At 42.0% G+C, this 13,699-nt stretch overlaps 1 protein-coding gene across 1 annotated transcript in view; it reads right to left on the bottom strand.

Moving 5' to 3' along the window:
* Nucleotides 1–13,699, bottom strand: part of ANKRD42 (ankyrin repeat domain 42) — a 19,703-nt gene extending 6,004 nt beyond the window's left edge. The window contains exons 1-10 of the mRNA XM_074917772.1: nucleotides 13,592–13,699; nucleotides 11,911–12,018; nucleotides 11,472–11,591; nucleotides 10,750–10,885; nucleotides 7,076–7,276; nucleotides 5,941–6,066; nucleotides 4,322–4,427; nucleotides 3,525–3,700; nucleotides 2,999–3,125; nucleotides 136–280 (exon numbers count right to left, since the gene is read on the bottom strand). Of these exons, the coding sequence (XP_074773873.1) occupies nucleotides 136–280; nucleotides 2,999–3,125; nucleotides 3,525–3,700; nucleotides 4,322–4,427; nucleotides 5,941–6,066; nucleotides 7,076–7,276; nucleotides 10,750–10,885; nucleotides 11,472–11,591; nucleotides 11,911–12,018; nucleotides 13,592–13,681 (1,335 nt within the window). The 5' untranslated portion in view covers nucleotides 13,682–13,699. The remainder of the gene's footprint in view (nucleotides 1–135; nucleotides 281–2,998; nucleotides 3,126–3,524; nucleotides 3,701–4,321; nucleotides 4,428–5,940; nucleotides 6,067–7,075; nucleotides 7,277–10,749; nucleotides 10,886–11,471; nucleotides 11,592–11,910; nucleotides 12,019–13,591) is intronic.

The following is a 13,699-nucleotide window of genomic DNA, read 5'->3' as shown; positions in this document are numbered from 1 at the left end:
AACACATTTACTCCAGTATTTGCTAGCACCACGCCTGGGACTCTCAGAGAGCAAACACCACAAGCAGTGGGCAGCAGCCTCTGTCCCACGCGCTGGGGGGGGGGGGGGGGGGGTGTGTGTGTGGCACTCACTCACCACGGGGAGAGCAGGGGGGATGCGGGTTTTCTCCAGGCTCTCTCTAAGATGACTTATCTCAGCACGGCAGTCATCCAGCTGGCTCTCCAGCTTCTCCCGCCTGACTCGCTCGTATTCCAGCTGGGCCTCCAGCTCCCTCACAGCCCTGCCAGAAGCAAAGGGGACAAGCAGAGCACAAAGCACACCCAAACCTGCCCTGGCTGCTCCAGGGCGTCCCCGTGCCTTTGCTAAGGCTGCTCACAGCAGAAAGCAGTGCAGTGCTCCTCACACCAGCTGTGCTGGTGAGAGCTACAGTATGCTCCGGGCTCAGGACACTTTCTAACAGCCCTAACGAGCTGGTTTTCGTTCTTTGCTGTCAGCTGTGCTCAGCGCAACCTGACCGCGAGATGGAGACGTCTTCCCACACACCGAGCCAACGCTAGAGCCTTGGGTAGGCTGTAACCCAGGTTCATCTCCAGCTGCGGAAGAGGGAGAAGTGCCCCAGGAGCAAAACGGTTAGGATGAAACTGAGAAATAAAGCATAAAACTGGGGTTCTTGAGGTGTCAAAGGCAACTTTTTCATTTACGTCTGGTGCCTCTACACCCTTCCTATGGACTGGCTTCGCCACAGATGAGGAGTACTCAAACGACAGTCTGCATGACACCTACAAAATGGAAACTGAAGCACTGGCTGGTAGACAGTTGCCCAAGATCTCATCGGTCACACCCACAACGGCTCCTAAATTAATTGAGATTCCTGGAACTGGTTAGCGGAGACAAAATTCACATAAATTCTTATTATAACAGCAACTGACCTCAGCAACTGAGTCATCTGGAGTTGAGCTGGCTCTCCACTCTTTCAGGATGAATTAGCACAGCTACAAAGATGGAAGACTGGTAAAAGGAAAAGGGAGATGTCTGCCCTGTGGATTCACACAGCACAGCAGGAAAGCTCTCAGCAAGAGCTACCGCATTTCCCGGGCTGAGGTACTCCTGACTCAGGCAGCCCAAAGCTCGCAGGCTGTAGCAGCCTTACTGACACTGAAAGAACAGCCTCTGCTTATGCTGGGAAATTAGTGCTCAGGGGGGACAGGCTGACTTCTTGCATGCTTCAGATTTCTGGAGCGTGTCTCATTACTGTGTGGCACACACATGGTGGCATTTTTTTCCATGCAATGAAGCCTGGTCAAAGCATTGTGCAGTGGTTCACACCAGGGCTCTTACAGCCAGAAAACCTGGACTAAAGCAGAAACCTTCAATATCTGCTACAGTGGCCTTCCCAAGTGGCAACTCCTGTTTTCCATCTAGCAAAATGGTGTTGTCATTAAATATTTTTAAATAATGAGTTTTTCTGGCATATGATACAAACATCTTGGGGCTTATTCACAGGTAGGTACCCTGGGAAGGCAGGTAGGTATGCTGAGCAGCAGTATTTCCATTTCAGGCCAGTGTGGAGCTAGGGATGCTTTCTGGCCTCCACAGGTGGGAGAGACCCTTCAGAGATCCTCACAATTTTTTCTAGTTTAGCTACACATGCCACAGAAAGCAATATCCCTTAAAGATCCTTATCAGAGCCCTCTAACAGGCACTGCTAGCTTTTGAGTAGCTGCTCTATCCGAAATGAACTCTAATTTCTGCCACTAGTCAACAGCAACTTTTCCATCATTGCAAACAGATTGGTCTGACCTTCCAACGTAGGCATCAACATCTGAGCTGGTCACCCTCATTTAAAGCCGGGAGAGACACTCCTAGAAGTGATGAATCTCATCCTGGAGTACATGTCAAATTATGCCCTGGAAGTGCCTACACCTCTCCAAGTCTAAAAAGGAGCTCAAGGTAACTAACTGGGATGAAGGTATTTACACTGCAGATATATCAAGTTAAGGAAGATGAACTTTCAGCCTGGGCTGAGACAAAGGGTGAGCCAAAAGAAATCCTGACCTCAGTTTCCTGGATGATATACTACTTAATTCCAATCTGTGACACCTATTACCTGCTCCAGACATACACAGACTGCTAAATCTGCTGCTTTCTCAGTGCCATACAAGCTGTCTGGATACAGTCTCCTCTCAGTGACCAAATCAAGACAGTGGTTTGGGGTGGCCCAAACACGTAACAGACATGGTTATCTAGAGAGACTGAGAACAGGGGCTAGCCAAATCTCTGACAGGTAGAGGTGGAGACAGGGCTGCCTTTCAGATGCTGCATCATTGTTTAAGCTCTGAATCTTTGACAGACAGAAGGGTTTTTCTTTGAAACTTAAGACAGTCTGCCCATCGAATCACCTGACCAGTCTAACAAAACCCTTTCATTTAATGGAAACCCTGAGAATCAGACAGACATTATGAAAAATGCTTCACATGCAAGGGCAGGTTTGCTGAGATTTCTTTTTGCTGCGGTTGGATATGAGCTAATGCCTTCTTGAGCATAGAAATATATTGCCCTTGACACAGAAATGTAGCAGGTCTTCGAATAATTTCTGCTGTATATGCACTTCCATCCAAGCCATGCTAAGACTAATGCCTTTTTTCATATTTATTAAAGTGCATACATGTATCTGTCATCCTCAATGCAAACAAAACATCCAGGATTTATCAGACCTACTGCACATATGCTGCAGGAAAACCTGAAGAACAAACAGATGACCTTGCACAACAAGTGTAGACCCATCAAACACTTGTGTTGTGCTGTGGGACTGATACTGCTGGTAGAAGTTTAGAAATGGTCAGACAAATTGCTGAAGTCACATTTCTTTTTGACCTGGCTAAAGTTGGTAAGTGAAAAGGACAGAATGGCCAAAGCAATCTGAGTGTAAGTTAGCCTTAAAAAAGGCTTTAAAACCAGCCTCACAGAGTTAAGTGTTAGCAGGGTAAATTAACCTTACTTCTCAGCTTCTCTTTCTTCTTTTTTCATCTTCTTCTCCTCTTCAGTTATTCCACCCAGCTGTCTGTAGTTGCTGTTGGCAATTTCTAGAAGTTGCTTAAGTTCTTGAATCTTGCCATAGGCCCTCACTGTAAGACAGAGTTCTCCAGGTCAGTAAAATCCAGAAGCCATTCATGCTGGAATCCAATAGTCTGGAAAATAATCTCACAAACACAGAGCAGGAAACATGCTGCTCAGCAAATACTGAGCTACGCCTGACACCCACACAGCAAAGAGATCTCAAAAACAAGTAGCAACCCAACATGGTTTCAGCAAACACAGATTAAAACAGTGTAACAACTTTATTCTGATTGCCCTCTGCTATGCTAGTTTTCCACGATTTGTTTGACTGCTAGGTGGTACAGATATCCTGTCAACTATCTCATCTTATAACAAAAGTCACAGCAGTTGGCAGAAACTGTGCAACTAGAACAATAACGTCTTGAGACCATCTTTTTCAAACAAGGATTGATGGAAAGACTGCTTACTGCGTGCGTTCCTTTTCTCTGCTTTATCCAGGGTTAAATCTTCTTTGCTATCCGTACTCCCTTCCACACCATGTCTTTCAAAAAACTTTATGTTGTTTGCATCTGGTTCTTCATCACTAGAGTTGCTGTCTCCAGTTCTTTGTGTCAACAGTTCCACAGCTGCCAGCTGGGAAAATCTGGACAGAGAACAGTTAATCTACACTGAAATAACCCCATCATCTGGAAACATGCATGTGGTTGACAGAAGCTCTCTGAACTCTTCATGTTGCCATTTATCACCAGCAGTTTCAGGATTAAAGGAAGCACTGGTACACAAACTATGAACAGCTAATCTGCTTTTTGTAGTATTCCAATGGAATGAGCTCTAGCTCAGTGGAATCTTATAACAATGACTCCTACATCAGAAGTATCTTTTTCTTTGCAGAATTTCTTAATTGAATCTTATCAGAAACTGCATTATTTTATTGATGCAAAAATCAGCCAGCCTGTGCTACTTCTCACTTACTTTGTACAGCACACTGTGAACATACTGCCTCACAACTTTCCTTTTATAGATCAGCTAGTTTTCACCTTTTATGTCTGACCTTGTTAAAAACCCCCTTAAATTAAATTAAGTGAAAATTAAAACCTTTGATAGCTACAATAAAGCTTTGCTTATCACTCAGAGCTGGAATTCATGGGCCTGATCTGTTCTTGCTCCATCCCTGAAAAACAGGATTAATTCCAACAAAGATGACATTATATTAATATATAAATAGTAAGTAAATAAATGACAGCTACAGAATATGTACTTCTACCTCTTGGCTACATCCCTTGGAGTCTCTCCAGCATCATTCGTAATGTCACAGTCAGCTCCCATTTCCATCAGCCACTGTAAGCAATGGATGTGCCCCTGTCCAGCAGCTGAGGGAAGGAACGTGCACACAAGACAGTTATAGACAACTGAAGTGTTTCAAACCTAAAATGTCCTCCTTTTGTCATTATTTGACATGCCAGAGGTTGGGTTCACTAAGACACCACAGGGGAGACACTATTTCAAGAGAAGCCTGTATGTCAAGATGCTCAAGTCACATGGGTATTCACAGTTTGGGGGAAGATCACGCACTGTGGTTTTGTGACTTCTTCTAGTTCTAGAATTCTACTGGCAACTCTTCCTGGACAAAAGTTAAACTAACTGTGCTGAGCATAAGACACACAAATAACTGCTGCCATGCCTTGTGCAGTAAGGCCTCTACGTCACAGATTAGCAGCAAAGCGCTGTCCCTCTCTCTGGCTTTGGGCTCCCATCTACCAGACACAGCTGGTCACCCTGGTCTGTGGTGTGTGATGTTGTCTCACGGAGGAGAGAAGACAGGGCTTTGTTCTGGGGCTGCAGGTACCTCATTTCTTGGGCCAGACACTCAAGGCAACGCTTTTCAGCTGCAGCCTAACACAAGAGTTTTGCCTACTCATAGGATCTGGCATGGCTATGGCTCATATCAGGTGATGCCAGGAACAACATCTCACATATGGAAGGTGGTATTTGGCGTGTCTAGCAGAAACCTGTAAACTGTTTTTCTCAAGGGAGAAATCCATTTCTTGACAGCACCCCCTTTGGATGTTTGCCATATTTATTTTCTTACTGAGATAAGGAAATGAAATTACAGTATCAGCTGTAGTATTTCCCCATAACACCAACATTGCATGAAAAGATTGGGGATGAAACAACTGTAGGTTAGCACCATTCCAAGAAAAGAGAAAGAATGTAGAAAACATTTTTTAAATCACTACATACTAATTTTTTTAATGTTTTTAAAAATTCTACCATTTCTATCTAGTCAAAAAGAAATGTGGGAAATAGTTTTAAAAGCATTATTACAAAAATACCTCCCTCTTTCCTATCCTATTTCTTTTTCTTCTTTCAGACATTACTATGAAACCCCCAACACAAGAGCCATTTTTCTGTAATGCCAGAACTCCACTACATATCAAGGTGTCAGATACCAGAAGTTTGCCTTCCTTCTCAGCATCCTACCAAATGACTTTGCTGTGGTTTTTACAACACATCTTCACTGTACTGATATGTTCAGTAGACAAAGGCCCAGTTCTCACACAGATCATTCTTATAGCCAGCCAGCCAATGTTTCTAAAAGTCACATCTCACCTGATAAAAACAACTTACTTAGTTTTCAGTTTAGATGGTGTTTTCTCTTTAATATAAACTCTTCTTTCTTGACTTCAGCTTGGTTATTTTGTTTTTAAAGTGACACCTACACACACATACATCACAAAATACGTCGGGGTTGCCCTTTTGAGCTCTCAGGAAATGAGATGCTGTTTTTCATTAGATTTATCTGATGAGCAGCCACTTGAAAAACTAAGTAAACAAGTCAGCAACAAACAGTAACAAGCTGAAACACAGATCATAATTACTGACCTTTGTGCATGAGAGTGGATCCTTTATCATCCCGCTCATTAACATTGATTACTCCATTTCTCACTAATCTTCTAAGCGCTAACAAGTCCCCTTTGAAAGCAGCACCATGAGCTGGGAAAGCTAAAACTGAAAATGAAATGCACGTGTTTCCAAACAGATGCCAGTAATTCCACAAAACTTGCTGTATTTGTCTCACAGCTTGCCTCTCTCGTAGCAACTTACGCATGGACACTTCATAGCTGTAGCTAGCAAGGTATATGCACCCTTAATCAGGTAAAATGCAGCTGCATAACCAGCACTTGTTCATCACAGACTTGACTGAACATGTCTTGGTTATGGCTACAGGCGTAACAGTTAAGAGATTAATTTCATAAACCCAAAACAACAAGTATACCTTTCTTTTACAGTTGATGTTGTATTACTGGTAGTAACTGGAGTAATTTGCCTATTTTCAATTCCATAGTCTAACCAAATATATAAACTACTTCACTTCTCCTTGTTTAAAAACTACCCATATGGACAATTTGATTTTTCTATTTATTTTACATAGACAGGGAGTACTGACAGATATACATATATGAAAAATTAAAAACGACCTAGCAGGTAAGGACAGTAAGTGCCTGGAAAAAGCAGAGAGGTGAAGGTGCAGTTCTCATGTCCTTGCTGTGTTGGAGGTTCTCCTTACAGACCTTGCCACACTTGCATCCTTCAGCTGTTCTGACTGCAATAGTATCGCTGGACAGCAAGTAACCTTAACTTCAGTGGGCCGTTTCCAGGCTAAGCTGCTGTTCAATGCCACTAAGGGATTCTGAGCAGGCAGATCTGCAAACTCATGAAAATCACACCATTTTTCTGGATCTCTGCTGCAGTCTAAGAAGAACATGGATAACTTGGTATCCCTAGTGCAACACAGTGCAACAAGTTTTATTTTGAACATGGGTAAACCTAAGACATTTATAAAATCACATAGTATCCCAGTCTTTAGCAATCAATAAGTGTAACAAGCATTGAAAAGAACTGCTCTTCCTTGTACCACTCATTTAAATGTTATACTTCTGCTCATACAAGTTTTCAAAATCAAGCATTTCTATAGAATTACAATGCCTATTTTAATAGTATCTTGATCTATACTCACCTTCCTGTGTCTCCAGATGCTCCCCCCCTTTTTCCACACCATCAATATATTGCAGAATATTATCTTTATAGAAGCGTTCAGCCAAGTCCCTTGGAGTCTCTCCTTGGTCATTCCTGGCTTTCAGAGTGTGTGTGACACTGGCCATTTTACTGACCAAGAACTTAAAGCAATGCAAGTGTCCTTCCACCGCTGCCAGATGAGCTATAGCACAAAGTGAAGCAAAGTATGTTAGAGCAGAGCACTGCTGCCCACCAAGATAGCAGGCTCTCACTGCTGGTTACATCTGGCTCACCTACCAGCGCTGAAGCCATCCAACACTGCACAAAGAGGAGCAGTCTCAGCTGAACAGGGGATGTTCAGCTCCTATCCAGGACAAGAGTTCAGCTCGACTCAAAAGAGGTGAAAGCTGTCAAGGACGGGATTTGCAGAGAAGATTCCCTGGCAGAGCTGATTGCAGGTGACAACACAACACTGCCAAGAGACCACCGAGCACGAGCTAGGAGAGTGCACTGCTGGGGTCTCATCTTCCCCACGAACACAAATCTCACTCTTCAGCAGCTGCCTGACTTCACTGTCGTAGGGATGCTCATTACAGATGGCCAGCAAGCAGTGTCCTTGATTAGGAGATAAGGCCACTTCTGCTTTACTCCCACCTCTACTATGCCACCCAAACAAGTTGCATCACACCCTCAGCTGCCCCACCTATAAAACAAGGACAGCAACATTCACTTTGCTGGGTGAAGTATTAGAAGGTACATCCCCCCATGACAGAGGCTTCTATTCACAGCGTTACATTATACTTTTTCAACTGTTGCAGACAGTTGCTGAGTGCAGGAGCTGCTCCACCTCACCATGGCAATGACTGCTTCCTGCAGAGGTCAAGTCCTTCCTCTCCTGCCTTTAAGCTACGCTGAGATTTAGTTATTTAATACTACCAGAGTGCGGGGCCTATAATAAAGTAAGAGGTACAAAACGCATGCTTACTGGTTTGAAATGAGCAGTATTCTCTAATGCCATTAATGAGAAGAAGTTGACAAATGTGTTATGTGTTATTATGTGTTATCACTCCATGAAAGTGCTCTGGAAAAGCTGGCTGATGTGGCAAAAGGATTAATTTGTCTCCAGGTGAGAAGAAAATGATCTTCACACTTAACAAACACTGTACCCAGGACCAAAAAAATCAACCCACATTGCTTAAGTTTCAGCACGTACAAGTTCTCTATTGCAAACCATCCACAGCTTTCCAGAGCATAATTGCTCTAAAAGGTGGTGGATATTGGTTTTACAGCAAGATGACACACTTAGGTATAGATGATTGCTAAAATTTGACACAACACAATCTGAGCCTCACTGAAACCACGGCAGCTTTTCCCATTGCCTTTATTTTATTCAGTGAGTTACTTAGGGAGAAGTGAAAAGAAGAGGTACCTTGTTACAGCTAAGTACTGATTACTCGTCAGCTGGTGAAAAACTGACTCAACCCTTATGAATCCACTTTCAGGTACCTAAAATCTCAGGGATAAAACTTCACCTCTTGCGATGAAACTTTTTGTTTTTTAAATCAGATGCCTGTTCTGTGCAGAAAGCAGTCAGAAAAGCTCAACATTTTCTGCAAAGATGGCAAGGGGAAAATAGATTAAAGAATGATATTCCGTGCAGGTCTTCTTGCACAGTTTCAGTAGGATGCTGTGGAAGACACAGAGAGGAGATTTTCATAGGTGGCTTTTAACGCGGGTGTTTCTTAGTAGCCAGTGCCCAACATATAACTGTGCTGTCCCATCCCCAGGCATGCTGAGCCCTTGCACTTGAGACTAAAGCCAAAGAGTACTGTGACGTTAACACAAAATACACAGCTTAGTGCCAAGAACTTTGGAAAACCTTGTCTCAGGCATCACAAACAGGCAGTGGGTAGTTGGCGCTGGTATCCCAACTTCTCTGTGCTTCATCTCACCTTTTATACAACCAGGCTAACACTATTCACTCTTCTCAAAGTTGCAAGCTAAAAACCAGTGTCTCCGAAAAATTCGGATGTTGCGCTACGATTAAATTAATACTATATTTAGAACAGGTTTGACTAGTGAGCAAGGAAAGAAGCACGGATATGGCCCAAAACCCGATACAGATCAAAGCCAAAATGTTGAATTAATAAATACAGCCCATTCTGTATGTTGAATGAGCCGCGGTTCTTTCAAAAAATTAGTGTGCTGCAGATAGTTAAAGCCACTGCTATAACACACACGTGCAAAAGGTGCAGCCAGTTTTTAAGGTTTAGGTGGATGGCATTGCAACCTCAGTAAATATCCTCCAGTATACTCTTAGCAAAAATTATAGCACTGCCCAGCTAATCTTGAACCTGAAGTAGGTAAAGATGATTTCAGTTCACTTTGCTGTTTCACAAGCTAAGGAAAGGCTGGCCTGTACAGCACACCACTTCTATTAATCTTCTGTAGCCATGTAAAGCCTTTCCCTTCCTTTGGATGATAATAAGATCAAACGGAACACAACAAAGACTAGAAGAACAAGCTTCTGTAGGTGTCAAAATAACAACCAAACCAATTTTTTGACTAACCAGTATATACAAGCACTTAAGTACAATTGTGCTGGCATTTGCTATCTGTCCATGAAAGTCTGTCATCAGGGAAGTGTTCCCAAATGCAACTAAAGCTGCCTTCCACGCTGTCACCAGGGTGCCTAACGTCACAACCCTTTATTGCTAATACACCTGATGTCCTGCTGGGATGCAAGAGCCTCACATCTTCCACAAGACCCAAGTTTGCAAAGCAGAAGATAGATCATCAGTTTACTAGGAAAGTGATGCTTAACAGAGGGTAGAAGATTTCAAGAAGGGACTTAAAAATTAACTGCATACAGCTTAGAGAGAAAAAAAAATATGCTATTTGGAACAAATAATGTGACAAACCAGAAGAAGGAAAATGCTAAAAGGGTAAGGATGCAGTAAGAACCCAGAATATAAACAATACCATTCAATTTAGAGAGGGTATTGAGACAGCGGCGTGGTGGGCAGAGGAATGTTGGAGAAACTAGAAAGAGCAAGGAACAAACGCTGCCCATTTTTTGTGCTAGAGCAACTATACTCATGATTATGAAAAGAGTACAGATTACAGATAATACAGAAATATCAGTGTTCTGGAAATCGAGATGAAGAAATCACGGGTGAATGAGAACAAAGGTTTTACCAAAGCAGTTAAGAAAAGAGTGGGATACAAAAACTTGCAGATGAACATGCCAGAATCTGGTCACACTGGCACAGCCATTAAAGCCTGGCACAAATGCAAACAGGAGCACCTAGCAGCTGAAAGTGCCTCCTGCTCCACCTAACCTTCTCCTCCTGTCACCTCCACTCTCACATGCGCTCCATCGCATGCACAGAGATGCTGCCCACCTACACAGTGCTCTCAGCCAGGCTCAGCCTGCTCCCTGTTCCAGCACCCATGAACAGGGAGCAGCAGGAAGTGAACAGGATACTGTCACCCACAGATAAATACTTTGGATTTTTTTAATCCCCCTATCGTTATAAAAATGGAATGTGTTGACTACATGGAACCAAATAGCAAATGCTGCTGGTGTGAATTATTTCTCATTTGCTAAATTATCACGTAACACAACAACCGTAAACCAAAGGTTAAAAAAATGCATGATTTATCCTGATATACCTGGAAGGTTTCCATTGTTATCCACATCATCTATACACGCTCCCCATCTAACAAGAAGCTGCAAACACCCCAAGCGACCATGAAAAGCAGCATAATGAACAGGCTTCCAGTCATTCCTGTCTGAAACATTCACATTCTAAAAGGAAAGCAGAAGGTTAATTCATTAATTTTTTAATTTTAGACACAAGATAAATTTTATAAATAGGAATCAGCTGTTCATTGTGTTTTTAAATCAAACCAAGTAACGTTTTCCAAAGTTCATGCCATGTATGCAGTTCCCATTCCATGATAGGGACTTTTCACAGGTTCTTGGTTTTATTTCTATAATACACATATAAAAGCTGCATTTTTAGACATACTTCTATCGCTGCATTGGTCATTATTCCTTAAATATGCATCTGGATTATTTTTTTTTTACAGTTTGTCTCTCCTTTACTACAGAAGATTTGTACAATTTCAAGAAGTAACAACTACCACAGCACCTGATCTTCATTTAATGACATCCTCAGTGGAATGTGGTTTACTCACATTATTGATTGTCTCATTGTTCAATCATTTCCCCATTGTGTCTTACAAAAAAAAAGGAAATTTACCCTAAAAATAAATTCACCAACAGTAATCAATCTACAGTCCTAAATCTCAGTTTAAACCAGGGAGTTTTGTATGGAAAAGATACCAGACTTTGGCTCTGTGCTAGGGAACTACGGGTAAAAGTCTCTCACCGCTCCACTCCGCAATATGGTTTGTAAGGTGTAAGACTGCCCATGGGCTGCAGCTAAGTGTGACGGTGTGCACCCACCATCATCTTCAGCTTCTGCATTTGCTCCATTTATTAACAAAGCCTAAAAGAAATGCAAAGCAGAAGTTCAGTTCACGAGCTGCAAAAGCAAACACTGCCTAGCAGGATGACTTGAGATGATCAGCAGAGTATCTCTGGGCTGACCTCAAGGCCCACACTACACAAAATAAATCTGTTTGCACAGAGAGTGCAAGTGAGTGCACTGGTTTTAACAAGAGTGACTTGATTCGAGATGTAAAGACATCAAGATGAGATACTCATGGCTCCATTAGGAGCTCTCCCAGCTGATCTTCATAATGAATTTGTCCAAACGGAAGCTCAGCCCTACTTACTTTCACTTGAGAGTGAGTATTTATGCGTACCTGCATGCAAGCATCCTGACCTCGGATAGCCGCAAGGTGAGCTGCTGTCCAGCCTCTGGCAGTTACACGTCTTGTATCGGCTCCATGCCAGAGCAACCAGTGAAGGCACTGCTCAACCAAAACCAAAGGTTTTTATTTAACTATTCTTATCGTTAATCTGAAGCACATTTTAGCTATAATTTATCACTCGATATTACGTTTCAAAACAGTATTGGAATACTTCATAATGGAAATATGACAGCCCAGAGCATGCCTTAGCCAGATATTTGTGTGTTAGGAAGTTACAGGTAAGTTAGACTTTTCAGATTTCACCCAAGGGTACAAAAAGTGCAAATAACCTACTAAATCAGACCCCAGCACTGATTTTACAGTATGGCTTCCTAAATTTTCTCTTCCAGATTTAAAATGTAATCTGTGAGAGTATTCACATGGCATGAGGTAAAAGCATTGGAGAAAACAATGCGAACACGCTCACTTGAATTCCAGCTAAAACTACTGGCAGGAAAAATACCATGAACCAAATCTAAAGCCTCATTTAATTTAATAGTCCTCTTAGGTGTGTGTAATCCCATCTCTCTTCTTATCCTTCCACAGCCTAGTTTTGTTTTATTCACCTTCATCCAGCAGATATTTTTGCTTGCAATGGAAAGCTTTATGAACTACCCAAAAACAACTATAGGACCAATTTAAACCTTTTATTATATATTATTATGATTTATTATGTTCTTTTAGGCCAGCTTACGGCTCTGGTTCATCCACTGTTTCCACCTAGGAGCTTAGCAACAAATAGATGACAGATAATTCAATAAAGTCTAATACACTGATTGCAAAGTAGGAGAGTCAAATGAAAAATGGCAGAATTTATAGAAGCGGAAAAGGGTGGGTAAGCAATCTATTTTAGGGTCGAACACATGATGATCAGCATTTTCTTGACAGTTTCTGTACATTCCAGAAACAGCACTGCACTTATTATTTCATGAGTTTAACAAGAACTTTACACTCTTTCCTTTGGGACATGAATTTTTATATGGTTATTCATGGCATTATTGCTTCAAGGTTAGATTGCTATAAAGATTGTACCAGGAGGCTGCAACAAGAAGGTGAATGTTGTGCTGAATACAGCAGTTCAGTCCTTCTGGAAGTTCAAAACATTCGTGCAAGCACCTGCTGATTTCTCCATCAATATTCAATGTGTCATTTATTAAAATAAAATGTATTAGGATTATTTATATAGAAAATGAGGCATGAGACAGGACATTGGTAAAGAGAATGAACATGTTTTCATGTCACTTCTCACCTGTTTCAATCACCTTCAGAACATTTTATACACCCTATGGGATTTTCTAGGTGTCCCAAGAGAAGGCAAAACCACAACAGTGACAAAAGAAGGTCATGAGTCTGGATGGGAGGTCATAAGACATTTTGCTCAGAGTAAGAAAATCACTGATTTGGTAAAATCTGGCAACACTGACTACATAAGCTGCCTGAGGCTTCAGAAGGGGAAAATGAAAATCTAAAATCTTGTACTTCCGCTCTTGCTGAATATATGTAATGGGAAAAACAAGCAGAGATTATTGATTTAGCTTGATCAAAGCTAGCAGTTTTGTGTCCAGCCTCTCCCAGAGAAGGAAAACAACTTACAAAAACCTTGCTGTGTCTGAACACGAATATAATGTTTTACCTCCAGACTTCCAGAGTGTGCAGCACAGTGCAATGGTGTGAATTTGTGGACTAAATCCACCTCGTTAATACCAGCTCCACTTTTTATCATTGACGCAAGCTGCTCTAC

Source organism: Athene noctua, chromosome 1, assembly GCF_965140245.1.
Source record: "Athene noctua chromosome 1, bAthNoc1.hap1.1, whole genome shotgun sequence".
NCBI lineage: Eukaryota > Metazoa > Chordata > Aves > Strigiformes > Strigidae > Athene > Athene noctua.
Note: the sequence above shows the minus strand (reverse complement) of the source record. Positions and strands in the feature narration are given on the sequence as shown.